Genomic DNA, 14,150 nt, shown 5'->3' on the forward strand with positions numbered 1-14,150 from the left:
AGTGTATTCGAACGTGTTTTACCTCCTGGCAAGGTCATGGAGGCGCCAGTCGTGTCCAGCGTACCGGTCATGGCTCCGCCCAAGGCACCGTCCAGCTGGTACGACCCCGAGAATCCGGAACCTCCCAACGAGGCTCCCGGGTTCAGATAGGCGCCGTACGCTCCGGCGTAGGGATTCCAATGAGCATCTACCAAATAAAAATAACGACATTAAAGATTCGAGCACCCCAAAGGCATTTCTTTTTGTCTAAGAGAGGACGATGATAATGGCTTTTATTCCCTGGTAAAACATCTAATTGAATATTGAATAAGTCGACCTGACCGAAGTGGTCTCCGCCTAGCCCGGGGCAGAGGTGTCTCTTCCCAATGACACGTGTTTGTGTTTGATAATTTTGATTTTTCCCTAATGATGCCGTCCGCTTTTAATAGCCAAGCATTCGTCGCTATTAAAATGACCGAAAAAGCGCTCGATTTATTTTGAAATAGACAGATTTTTTTCCCTCGAAAACCCTCTAGGTCCATTCTGTTAGCGTGTTAATGTTAAATGCGTGCCTTTAACTAAACTGCCAACTTATTCGGGGTTATCCCTCCCACCCTTTGAAAGACGGTTAGGGGGGTTGGTTTTGTATTTGGTATTCTCGACATTATCGTCAGCCTCCCGCTGGTTTTAATAAGAAAACTTAATGTTTTTAGCTCCTCCCTCCGCGACGGAATTTCTAAGCGGTTTTAATGGTAAACCAGAACTGTTTCTTCGAGGATTCGACCCCTCCAGATCATACGATACTTGTCTTTGACAACCCTCGGGTATATATGCAAAAAAGTGGGCTGATCGAATCTTTTATTTTTTTCCTATATTTATTAATTTTTTTCGGAATTATTAGAAAATGTGGGCGGCTCCTTATAGTTAAAAGGGCTCTCCTATTGGTCGAGAACGACCTGATTATAAATTCGATGTACGGGAAACCCGATCTTTTTACTCGGCATTGACTTTTAATTAATAGCGCGTAGAGCTCGGCCGTCTTTATAAGAGAGGGTAAACTTCTCATTTTAAATGTATGCTAATGACATTCTCCTATCAATAGGTTATCTAACGACATTCGTATTAATAAGTTATCTCCCCCCATTTTTTTCAGCAATTATACGACTCGACTTAAATGGCTAATTACGTATCGCTTTGCCATTATAAAAAGTAGAATCGTAAGTTTATAATTACGTGTGTCAGTTCTTTATCTACTGTGTGTTCAGTTTTTGCAAAGACATTTCTAGAATGAAATGACAGGCGTGAGAGCGTGCAAAAGCGCTTGCTATACTACTGTAGATTGTTGTTTTGGTATGACGTCAATTATATTTCACTCCGCGTAGCTATCAGTAAATATTTAAACTGGCACACTTATAGATTACGATTGTAGACTTACGGTAATTGTGGGTGATTTTTTTAAATCTCTAAAAATTAATGATGTCCTTAGATTTAAATTAAACGGAAAAGCTGGGATATGGGGAGGACACAAAATTGATACTAAACTTTGAAATTTTTGCGTCATTGCGGTAAAACGCTAACTAGATCCGCGATCTCTACCTGATCCTGGAAATTGAAAAGGTTTCGCTCGCTTTCCGGCATTTGGCAACCCGTTTTCCTCCATTCTTACACAAGCGTCCATAAATCTTGCTCCATTTAATTAAACTTTATCGCCACTTATTTTTAATTATTCTCATTCAGCTCTTTCCGATAGTTGTACGGCCAGAAAGAGATCGAGAAGAGACAAAAAAGTCGTTTTAATTACGGAAAAACGAGCCGCTCGCTCCCTTTTATGACCCGAAGACTCTCTCTGTCTTTTTGGAATAGTTTCCCTCTTATCGGTTCTTTCCAGTCTCGCACCTTTTCGCCGTCGAAACGGGGCGCCAGAGCCGGAGTACCGTTTCGTAATACCCGGGCCAGAGCCATTAAAAGTACCGGCAGCGATTCATTTCGCGCTAGATGATGGGGTCGGAACACCTCCGAATTCATGGTTGGGGTTAGTAGCTATCGAAAGAATGTCTCTTCTATTAGGGGTTTTAATGGCCAATTTCGGCTTCCTCACCGTAACCCCTTTTACCAACACGGCGGGGAAAGATGCGTTTGCTATAGCGCCATTTTTTTCGATAGTGTCAATTCGGAGTCACGGAATAGTTTGGTCAATTTTAGGGATAGGGTAAAGTTTACTTTCAACTTTTATCGCTCTTCTCTACCGCTAGAGGGAGGTATTTTTAAGGACCCTATAGGATCGGGTCGCTTTATAAAGAATCAATTTCGTCTCTTCTCTTTTCCTTCAATTTGAATTTTAATGAAAAAACCTTTTTTGGTCGTTATTTGGGGAATCGACGTATTTATTTCTAACCAAATGGTCGTTTAAGTCCGATCTACTCTCGTTTATATTCCGCACCAAATGCAACATCGCCATTTGATTTCCATTGTTCGACGTGCTCAAACGATGTACGTTTTATTAGCTATTTCAGATCTCATTTACTACCCTGGTATTTTAAAACTGGACAGATATAAAAATGAAGTTCTGGATAAATTAAATTTTAGGCTTAGTAGGCTTGTATTTATTTGAATTAAACGTTTTTCTTGAATTAAAAGGAATTATTTGAATTTAACATGCCTAGCGAATTGAAAAGATTTGTTTCGACTAAAATAATTGGTTTGGACTAAAAGGATTTGGTTGAATTTATAAAAGATTTGGTTAAATTTAAAAAGGATTTGGTTAAATTTAAAAAGGATTTGGTTAAATTTAAAAAGGATTTGGTTAAATTTAAAAAGGATTTGGTTGAATTTAAAAAGGATTTGGTTAAATTTAAAAAGGATTTGGTTAAATTTAAAAAGGATTTGGTTAAATTTAAAAAGGATTTGGTTAAATTTAAAAAGGATTTGGTTAAATTTAAAAAGGATTTGGTTAAATTTAAAAAGGATTTGGTTGAATTTAAAAAGGATTTGTTTAGATTTAAAAAGGATTTGGTTAAATTTCAAAAGGATTTGGTTGAATTTAAAAAGGATTTGGTTGAATTTAAAAAGGATTTGGCTGAATTTATAAAGGATTTGGCTGAATTTAAAAGGGATTTAGTTGCATTAACAGGAAAAATTATAGATCCAAATGAATTTTGAAAAGGATAAATTGAGAAAAGGGGTATAGTTTATAGGCTTACATAAATTTCTTGTAAAAGACATAGTGCCGACTTTATTTTTTCGCTGAACTCAGCACTGTGTTTTTTTTTTCAGCGAAGGGGTGGAAACGTCGAATTTTAATAGCGAAAGTCTGGCTCTTTTATTTAAATAGGAAAACCCGAAGGCAGAAAGAAAGCGAGCCAAAAAAACCCTCCCTGCGAAAACGCATAAAAAATGAGCTTAAAGTGTTTTCATTCCGACTCTTGGAAGTTGATAAAGTGGTAATCGAAGTTCATTGTTTTTTCCACACACTTTTTTCTTTTAAGTTTCACCTCGCATCTACCTCCCCTGAATAAACCTAAACCGAGTTTCACCAGACAGTCAAATCCGATACGGGGATCGAGGTAAAAACTTTACCCTATCCGCGCCCGTGACCACGTCGTCTACTGGCGCGATGTTTTAGTACGGAGAAAAAAAGTTAAAGCTCAGGGACTGCGTGGGTAAAAAAAGTGAAGTAAAAAGAAAGTGACCCGGCCGGGGCTTATATTCCCCAGATTCCGGAGCCACAATTGGCTTTCCACAAAGGCAAAGCGTAGACGGTGTCGCGGCCCCCGCGACTACATCGCACGCGGAGAGGAGGAGGTTGGGCTTTCCCTCGGAATCCCCGCTTAAAGTTTGAAAGGGTGCGCGGCCCTTTCACCCTGAAACATTCATCACCCCGACCTCTTCTCATTATCATCCAAATGAGATTTGAGGGGGGACAAGCCCAGACCGAAGGGGGAGGTAATCATTTGAGGCTTTGGCTTGTGGTCTATTATTACACTACGGCGGTACCCCCGCCATCCCTCTACCTCCTTCGGCCTCTATTCTTACCCATCTATATCTGAAGGAAATATCACTCCTATACTACAGCCAAATGGGACCCTGAGATCGGTTCTCATTCGCAACCGTATTCTAAATCTCGTAAACCGAAGATGCCCTACTTCGAACGAACCTTTTCCGAGTTCCTAACGTCTTGGAAAATATTTTCTCGCTGCGCGTGCGGGGGAATTGACCGTACCACCACTTGGTTCAATTCAAAATTCTAACGCACGTTTTTACAATATTAGCGCAATTTTAATATGGCTGGTTATTTAATAATAATAATAATCAGCTAGGCTAATACCCATAGCACCACCTTAAGCCTAAGTCATCAAGCGACTTTTAAAGCCATTAATTCAGGTGTCCGGGTTACAATGCGTAGGAGGCTGGTGGCAAGCCCTTCATGGCACGCGAGCCAACAGCTGCCTACACTAACTATTATCGTTAACCTCTACAAGTTTTTATGGAAGGGGAAACTGAAGAGCTAGAGGGAAAACCCCTTAAACCAGCGGGAGAGAGAACTTGCAAACACAACGCGGAAGGAGTTGTAGTTACTTCATATTCAGTTAAACTAAAACGATACAGTATTTTGTTGCACGTGCCTCTAAAATATCAAAAGATATAGGTTGCGACTAAGCGTTTCGTTTGAAAATGAAAGGAGGCGAGTGCGAACGGAGCCTGAAGTAATTCTGCATAAAAGTCTCGAGCCTTAAGTGCGTATAGGAAATAGCGTCCGCGGCGATAAGAGAATGGCATTTTTAGCCACCGGGAAAAAAGGGAGAATACTCTATACAAGTCATCCCAGAGCTATCGCGAGGAAAAAGTGTTCACCCCGCTCTCAAGTACTTTGGTAGGCCGAACTTGGCTTAGAGATTTTTTTCTCGAAATAAGAGAAGGTTAAGCGGTTCCCCAGAATTTTTTCATTTCTTTTTTGTCGGGTGTACGCGCCTGGCTTTGAGACACAAAGCGACGGCGGCTAGAATATAGAGGTGATCTTAAATGGATCCCCTCGACTCTTTGCCTTTTCACGATTTTAACGCGTGATCTTAAGAAGCCTCCTTGTGCAACCAAAAGAGAACACTTCCAGATGCCTATTAAATCGTGTTTTTAAACTGATTTATTTTTGATCTGGCTTTTGCTGACTTTTTATTCATTACTCATTTTTCAGTAATTTTATCTCTCGTATAAACATTGCGCGCGTATTTATACCGCCATTGGATGTTAATGTTACGTGACAATTATTTCTTTAAATTAGTGTTTTAAGTCGGAATATTTTTGGTATTTTTCCGAAGAAATTAAAAAAAGTTTTCATTCCATGATTAGTCTAATATATTATTTACAAATTTAAATAAAGCGGCATTTTCGCCTAATTTTTTCGAATCTAAAAGTAAAACTAAACCTCTAGACTAGTTTAAACTTATTTACAATGTAACACTATTAATGTTTTGTAGTATGTTTACTGATATTTGACATTTTATATCGATAAAAAGTTAAAAACATTAAAAACCCTTAGAAAGTAATTTATGTTTCAATTTTTTATTTTTCCGATTTGCGGAAAATGTTCCGGAAATTTTTCCGAATTTTATTTTTCTGGAAAATTAACAACACTACTTTAAATTCATATCCGTATTAATATTTAATTGTAAAGACTGTAGCTATATAATTATATTACTATTAGGTAAAATTGAAATTACCAAAATTATCATATAGGTCAGTGGCGTAGCCAGGGGGGGGCACAGGGGGCACATGCCCCCCTAAACGTATGGTCGTACGTTCAAATATTTTTATTTTTTTACTTTTTTTCAATGGTGTGCCCCCCCGAAACAAAATCCTGGCTACGCCACTGATATAGGTATCATGAAGCTACTATTTTAGTAAATTTCAAATAAATATTTTCTTTACTTAATTAATTTATTAAAATTAAATATGATGTGAATTTTTGTTCATAAATAGTAACGAGCTATCACTTAAATTTGAAGTAAGTTAAAAAAAAAGTGGAGTTGCTGTAGGTCATGTGTTGGCCAACTACAAAACGTCGACGTCATAAAGATAATTATTTTAACCTCATAATCATATTTATTTCTAAGTTATTTAAGACATAATTATTAAATATATCATGCTTTTATTAATTATTTAAATTTTGGTAAGTTTAATTCAGTTTAAAATAATTTTAAAATTAAAAGTCGGGATGTATGTGGTTCTATCGAGTTCTATAGTCGGCGAAAATTCCGAATGAGTTGGGCTATGTACTTTATATGTCACTTTGCCAACTGTGATTGTCTCCCAACTCGTCGACTCTTTGCCAACCGAAAAACGGACTGCTCGTGCTACTAGGGTTATCGTGATAAATTTCGGTCTAAATATTGGATGTTATGTGACGTTTTATTCTTTAAATTAAATTGATATTGAATTGCAAGGATTATAACTATACAGGGGGTTTCAAAAGGTTATGCAAATATTTTAAGGAGTTGTAGGGGGTGAGTTGAGAAGTATGCCTGTTTTTGTACCATTTTCCTACGATGAGTGAAAAGATCGCCAGAGAGCTTCAAAGTGTGGCCTACTAGCCCCTGGAAGCAGGCTGTAACAAGCGCAAAACCGAGCAGCAGGGAAATGCGAACATTAAAGTTTTTACGTGTGATAGGTAAAAATGGACTTTGTAAACAAATCGAGGTAACCAGCGTAAAAAAAGGAAACTTAAACAGTATTTAAAGTCCCTGCTGCTTGGTTTTGCGCTTGTTGCAGCCTACTTCCAGGGGCTAGTAGGCCACACTTTGAAGCTCTCTGGCGATCTTTTCACTCATCGTAGGAAAATGGGACAAAAACAGGCATACTTCTCAACTCACCCCCTACAACTCCTTAAAATTTTTGCATATCCTTTTGAAACACCCTGTATAATATAGTATCGTATTAATTAATTGATATTAAATTAAAAAAATACCGTAGATAGTCATCGTGATAAATTTCGGCCTATTTAGCTCCTTATACGCACGTTATCTTAATTTACGAGTGTATTTTTATATTATTAGTTTTCTATGTTGCGACTGCCATTTTCAGGGTGAAGAGTTAATATTCAGACTGTAACAATAATAATATTTAAAAATCACCGTTCATGGTAACAATAATAATATTTAAAAATCACCGTTCATGGTAACAATAATAATATTTAAAAATCACCGTTCATGGTAACAATAATAATATTTAAAAATCACCGTTCATGGTAACAATAATAATATTTAAAAATCACCGTTCATGGTAACAATAATAATATTTAAAAATCACCGTTCATGGTAACAATAATAATATTTAAAAATCACCGTTCATGGTAACAATAATAATATTTAAAAATCACCGTTCATGGTAAGTTGTTGGGCCAACAAAACTGTTTTTTTTTTTGCAAATAAGCGTCGATAGCAATTACATTCTGTCTTGCTAGCTGGGTTGTTGAAAAAAACGTTTTTTTAAACAAAAACCCAAAAAACCGGTTTATTTGGTTTAAACCCGGTTTTTTGGTTTAAATCAGGTTTTTTTAAACACTGCTTTATTTTACTTTTAATCTATACTTCGCTTTTGTTTAACCATGCATACATATTACAAATCCATTAAAAATTAATAAGAGTATTATTACAAGTCTCACGTGACCAGAACAAAGTGTTATTTTTGATTTTGTATAAATGCAGGGTGACCAAGAAAATGCCTCGAAAATTTTATAGAAAAAATTAAAGGAAAATCATAAGCAAAAATAAGGATTCTTATCGAAAAACAGTAGATAAAATAAAGTTAAATATAGGATGAAGAAGGGTACACGACGATATTATATACGACGGATGATTTAAACCAGCCAACCGTGCTTGCTAGTGAAAATGAAAGTGACCAACGATGGCTTTTACCGTCTATTTTTTCTAGTAAAAGTGACCAACGATGGCTTTTACCTTCTATTTTTTCTAGTAAAAGTGACCAACGATGGCTTTTACCTTCTATTTTTTCTAGTAAAAGTGACCAACGATGGCTTTTACCTTCTATTTTTTCTAGTAAAAGTGACCAACGATGGCTTTTACCTTCTATTTTTTCTAGTAAAAGTGACCAACGATGGCTTTTACCTTCTATTTTTTCTAGTAAAAGTGACCAACGATGGCTTTTACCTTCTATTTTTGCTAGTAAAAGTGGCCAACGATGACCCTGACAGGGTTGCCACGGTACCTGGAAAACCGGCAAAATTCGGGGAATTTGAATATGGGTCTAAAAATTAGGGAAAAGTCGGAATTTTAAAAATTAGTCTAAAGATCGGGGAAATGTCAGCGAACTTAATTTAAAGAAATAAAATAAATTGACACCAAATAAGTAAGGGAAAATCTCTGGATATAGTCAGGGAATACCTGGAAAAGTCAGGGAATTTGAATGTCAAAAACTGTGGCAACCCTGCCTTATATGGGGCGCCAAACCGAAAAAAAAACTAATTAACATTTCTAGAAATATTTTAAAATTTCTTAGGTTCCTATTTTTTATAGTAGACAACCAAGGCCCTTGGGTTCTATTTTTACTTGTAAAAGTGGACAACGACGGCTTTTGGGATATATTTTTGATAGTAAAAGTGGCCTTAGCATCATTTTTTTGCTATTGAAAGTAAAGAAAGATTACCCTTATATTTTTGTATTGAAAGCAGTGCCGGATTACCCAATAGGGCACCAAGCCTACAAGGGGCACCAGGATGTTTGAAAAAATTAATAGTACAAAAATTTTATCATCTATTTTAACAATTTTTTTCCGGAGTAATTTTAATAAATGCATCCACATTTTTCGATACCATGTAAGGCAATCATTTATTAACGTCACTAAAATACCCGCAAAGTCTGCAATGAAATTGTATTTTCCATCCATTTTCAATTATAAATTTCGGGAACGCCTAGCTCGCCACTCCAAGGGGGCACCAAAATTAGCTTGGGCCTAGGGCCCCACAAGGTCTTAATCCGGCCCTGATTGAAAGTAGCCCGCGATGGCCCGTATATTATTTTTTTTTTGCTAGTGCAAGTGACCAACGATGACCCTTAACTTTTTTCTTACAAGTGGAAACGAACCTCCATGACCCTTAGCTTTTTTATGGGAAAAACAAATGTACATCATTTAATCTGATATTTTGGTCAAAATTTATTGATAATTGATAGCATTGGTACATGTATTAATACCCTTTCATAGTACCTAACGACATTTATTACAAAAGGAAATTTTAGCTCCATCAAAAATGATTTCTAAATGTAAGACGTTTGAACACTTTTTCTAGCTGTGGAATGCAAAAATAGTTGAAATTTGTAAAATCTGATGCCGGACAAGTAATGCCAACTAGCATAGCGACCACATTATCGTCGAGACAAAGAACGTAGAATAAATAAAATTTAATATTGCCGGTAATTGAGCCCACGACACTGGTTTGAACAAACCGCCGAGTAACCGAAAACAATGCTGGTGGAACTAATTGGTTCCCGTCCTTGGAAAATAGCGCCCCTGTTCCATGTCCGCTCGCTCTCCTATTATGTTTAGAACGCGCTTTCCGAGCTACTTGTAAGTTCGCCGTCATAAAACACTTATTTCGTTGCCGTGTGTACTCCCGCGGCTATCTAGTTTCGTAATAGCGGGGTAATCAAAATAATAACTGTTAACGTAACAAACCGTGCGTCCACAATAACACGCCAACGGAACCGATTGCTCGACCTATGTCTAATTCGCTAATCTTACGTCTCGCGTATCGCTACAGACTTTACCGCTTCCCTACGTCTTCGTCTTACAGTCATATTGTTTCGTTTCTTTTAAAGTAGTATCGTTTCATTCGGCCAAAATATGGGCGCCGCCATGTTGATTAAGCCCCGATGATAATAGCGCGGAGTAAAATCAAAATGGTCGCTCACGTCGTGGCAAATTGAAAATGGTATCTTTTACGCGTGCGAATTACGAATGAAACTATTAAATTTTCTATAACAATCGCGTATATTGAGACGGGGAGGAACCCGTCAAAATTATACACCGCGGTTCGTTCATCCAGCCTATTGTTCGTAATTAGGGGCATTTTTATACGCCGGAGAATTGTTCCGAGAGCGGGAAAAAATCTTGTCGGATCGGGACGCGGAGAGGAGTCGCGAGAGGGCAAATATTCGGACAATGAGAGGAATTTGTTGGTCCTGAGCGGCGTCGTAGGAGGGACGGGCTGGTCGCGGGCCATGCGCGGACTCGCCCCTCCGCGTCAACGCAGTCTCTTCCCTTTTAAACGTTATTCAATACATAAACTATGATCGGATTTCAGATTTATAACGACGGATTGCTACTCCACTCCACTCCACTCTACGCCTCGGAGGTAGAGTGGGACGGGGTACACTCTCCCAGCCGCGTTATTACATATAGCGGCGACACAGATTTGCGCCGTTGATTTAGTGAAGGGCCGCGTATTGATAACAATTTCCCTTTGCCGCTCCCCAACCCCTGACTTTCGCGGAACGGCGCAAGAATGTACACTATTTATTAAGCCTCGCCCGTACAATCAGGGTGATTTATATTCGCTTAAAGAGAAGAGGAATTTTCATTTTTATATCAGGAACCGATAAATCCCGCGTCTTTAATTTATCCAATTTCGGATTATCGTTCGCCTCATTCCCCCGACAAATACCCCGGCGTTGGGAATTGACGGATTTTGAAATGTCGTTTTAGCGCGCGACACTATACAGGTACGTGTCTTGGGCACACAGCCTTCTTTGCGTGCTTTTTTGACCATAACATGTAGAGGTATTTTCACGCGCAAAATGAATTTTAAAAGCCGTCTATTAAACGATATCATTTTATTTTCCGTATTGAGATAGATGAACGACGAAATTGAAAACCTATATGATGTCTCTAGCGAACCGACGCTATATATAGGATTAATATCAGTCCTGGTAGTTTAAGAAACTTATGATGTTGTTAGGTTCAAAATTTCATTCGAATCGGTGAACTAGCAATGACAAACATTTCGCCCTTTGAGTCAATTTCTCGATAAAGCCTAATATAGTCAGGTGAAAGATTCGCCTCAATAATAAGACTTTTGGTTTGCTATAACGTAATGTATATTGTTAATTATTTCGCACTGTACGCGAATCTAGCTGACTTCAGTAAACAATTCCATACTTATTTTTTTAAATGTATTTCATTCCCACTAGTACGCTTCGGAACAGTTGCAAAACGGGCGCATTTTATACAACTCGATTTGATAGAAATATAAAATTATCGCTGTAGCAAAATATATAAGGGTTATACGGGTAGTTTCAAAAGGTTATGCAATAATTTAAATTAGTTGAAGGGGGTGAGTTGAGAAGTATTCCTGTTTTTTTCCCATTTTCCTTCGATGAGTTAAAAGAGCGCCAGAGAGCAAGGTTCATAAAAGAAAACCATTATAGAGAGCTTCAAAGAGTGACCTACTAGCCCCTGGAAGTAGGCTGCAACAAGCGCAAAACCAAGCATCAGGGAAACGCAATTTCAGGGGTACGATGAATTCGCGAATGCGTGGGAATTGAGATAAATAACAAAAAACAAATGAGTAAATAAGAAATGCGCAATGAGTTTAATTAAACACAGAAGAACAAAGTAGGAACCCAAACCTTAATGTTCGCGTTTCCCTGCCGCTTGGTTTTGCGCTTGTTGCAGCCTACTTCCAGGGGCTAGTAGGCCACACTTTGAAGCTCTCTGGCGCTCTTTTAACTCATCGTAGGAAAATGGGGAAAAAACAGGCATACTTCTCAACTCACCCCCTACACTCCTTAAAATATTTGCATAACCTTTTGAAACCCCCTGTATAAGTGTAGGCCTTGCCACTGCAGCCTCCTACGCAATTTGACCCAGCCACCGGAATATTGGCTTCACAAGTTACTAGTTGACCTATACGCCTGTGTGGTTCCTCGGGTATTAGCTTAGCTTATTATTTGTGAATTATTTGTATGAAATGAAATATTAGAGCGTGATTGTTCGCGTTTACCTTGTCCGGTTCCCGCGGCTCCGGCGCCCATCCGTCTGCAGGGCAATTCCAGGGCCCACTGCTCGGCCGTTTTCCTCCTCAAATGTTCCCATTCTCTTAATGGGTCCAGAAAGGGGGGCCTCTGGTGATGGCCAAATGCGGTCGCGAAAGCCCTCAGCTGCTGTTGTTGCCCTGGCACGAAAAAGAAATAAAACACTCATTGTAATCGTCAATTTGTATCGTCATTAGGGGTTTATCAACGCGTATTACGCAACCGGCTTAATATTTAATTTAATTATAAGACAAAGGCTACCGTAATTACACCCTCGAATATAAAGGGGGGTTTGCTCTTTGTTTACGGAAAAAGCGCCGTTCTTTCATTCGTTATCTTAACTATTTCAACTCTTTTTATTTTTGCACCGTTGGCCCTTCTATATTTAACGCGAAAAGGAGAGGGCCGAGATGGGGTTGTCGGGACCCTCGCCGCTCCTAATGACGGTGTACCTTTCCCCCCGTCGGTATGGTTTTCTGCCGCGGCGGATCCTTTGGTTTTCGGGCTTGTCGTCTCGAACCGCAGGCCGCTTTGAGTCGGAAACCCGCGAAACAAAACGAACTACGTGTCTGCGTTATTCGGCGATACAAATATATCCATTCTCCGATATCCGGGCTCGCCGCTGACATTCGGAGAAAACTAAAATTAGCCGGGCTCGCGACGCCGCCTTGTTTGAATAGGAATTAAGAGAGGGACCCGAATAAGAAGCGGACGATCCGTATCGGAGCCTTTCTGCCGTACTTTTTCCCCGACATGACGCGATGCCCGTCTTCCTATCTCTCTACGTACGCTTAGTCGTCATCGCTCAGTCCTTATCACAGCTTGTCTCGTTCCATAGTGTACGCGCGCGGAGACCGTAGAGTACGGGGCTGACTCTTCATTTTGGAGACGGAGAGCTTGGAAATCGAGCCTAATCCGCCTCGAACTAAACTACGCGTCGCGGGTATAGCTTTAACTCTTAATTTCCTCGATTTCGACGAATCTAGATCTACCCAAAACGAGCTATTGTTGGGTAAGGAGAAAGCCGATTCCTTTTCGAAGATAACACCGCACTCTCGTTGTTTATTTTCTTAATGATATTAGCGCTGATGGTATACGCGCCCGTGTGTTATTTTTAAACTCTTATACGCCGAAATTCTCATTGAGCGCGGATTCGTTAAATCTGGGAAATGATGGCGGGGAGAGCCGCTTTAAGCTCGTAAAAAACAAACTAATGGAAATTTAACTCCAACGCGGTCAACCATAATGACAGGGCCGGATTAACCAATAGGCAGAATAGGCCTGGGCCTAGGGCACCAAGAGGGTTCGGAAAAGTACAAAACTTTAATCATTTGCTTTTCACAATATATTTTCCGGAGTAATTTTAGTAAATGCGTCCACCCCTATGAACCAAAAATGTTTGATTGCCACATTCTCTGACGGACTGGCACTGCCGTCTAGCCCCTGACGACATACTAAATCTGGCATCAAAATGAATTTTCCTTCCATTTCTCAATTATAAATTGAGGAAGCGTCTAGCTCGCTATTAAAAGGGGGGCACCAAAATTAACTTGGGCCTAGGGCCCCATAAAGTCTTAATCCGGCCCTGCATAATGAATTCATCTTTGCCAGATTAAACCATACCGAACGATGGGCGACGCCATATTGTTATTATTCCCGTCGTAGCTATAATGGATTTTTGTCTGGTTTGCGGCCAATTTCGGATCGACCTTTCGTAACAACGGGGAGTTTGTCCTCGTTTCAATATATCATCGCTATTATTTGGCACCGTCAAGCTGTTGGTTATGACATAACGTAAATAGGCTTCACGCCTTAATTTTTATGGAGCTACATTTTCTTGGTTTTAACTCTGAAAAGTGTTTCTTTAATAAGACGAATGGAAATTTTCACGCGGGAGTTCTAAATTTAGATTTTTAATAACACTTAAAATTCAAATTATCTATAAAAATACATTTCTTCCTGGGATTATATTATGGTTCGACGATTAATATTTAATAGTAAAATTCTTGTCTTACTATCAGGGGCGTTGCGAAGGCTATTTTTAGCAGGGAGCTAAATTGGTTTTGGAACAATCGGGACTGCTACCTTTCATATTGGTATCTTAACATTTGTGAAAGGGTTAAATCAGGTGGT

General features: G+C 39.0%; 2 protein-coding genes across 3 annotated transcripts in view; one reads left to right on the forward strand and one right to left on the reverse strand.

The window, feature by feature from the left end:
* LOC149932948 (brefeldin A-inhibited guanine nucleotide-exchange protein 3) overlaps nt 1-14,150 on the forward strand; it is an 85,929-nt gene that overhangs the window by 23,293 nt on the left and 48,486 nt on the right. The gene's annotated exons all lie outside the window — the stretch shown is intronic.
* Nucleotides 1-14,150, reverse strand: part of LOC149932949 (uncharacterized) — a 36,969-nt gene that overhangs the window by 1,505 nt on the left and 21,314 nt on the right. For both annotated transcript variants that reach the window (XM_090156230.1, XM_090156229.1), the window contains exons 3-4: nt 11,987-12,157; nt 23-187 (exon numbers count right to left, since the gene is read on the reverse strand). In XM_090156230.1, coding sequence (XP_090012356.1) covers nt 23-187; nt 11,987-12,157 — 336 coding nt within the window. The remainder of the gene's footprint in view (nt 1-22; nt 188-11,986; nt 12,158-14,150) is intronic.

Source organism: Leiobunum rupestre, chromosome 8 (genome assembly GCF_980474605.1).
Source record: "Leiobunum rupestre chromosome 8, qqLeiRupe1.1.hap1, whole genome shotgun sequence".
Lineage (NCBI taxonomy): Eukaryota > Metazoa > Arthropoda > Arachnida > Opiliones > Sclerosomatidae > Leiobunum > Leiobunum rupestre.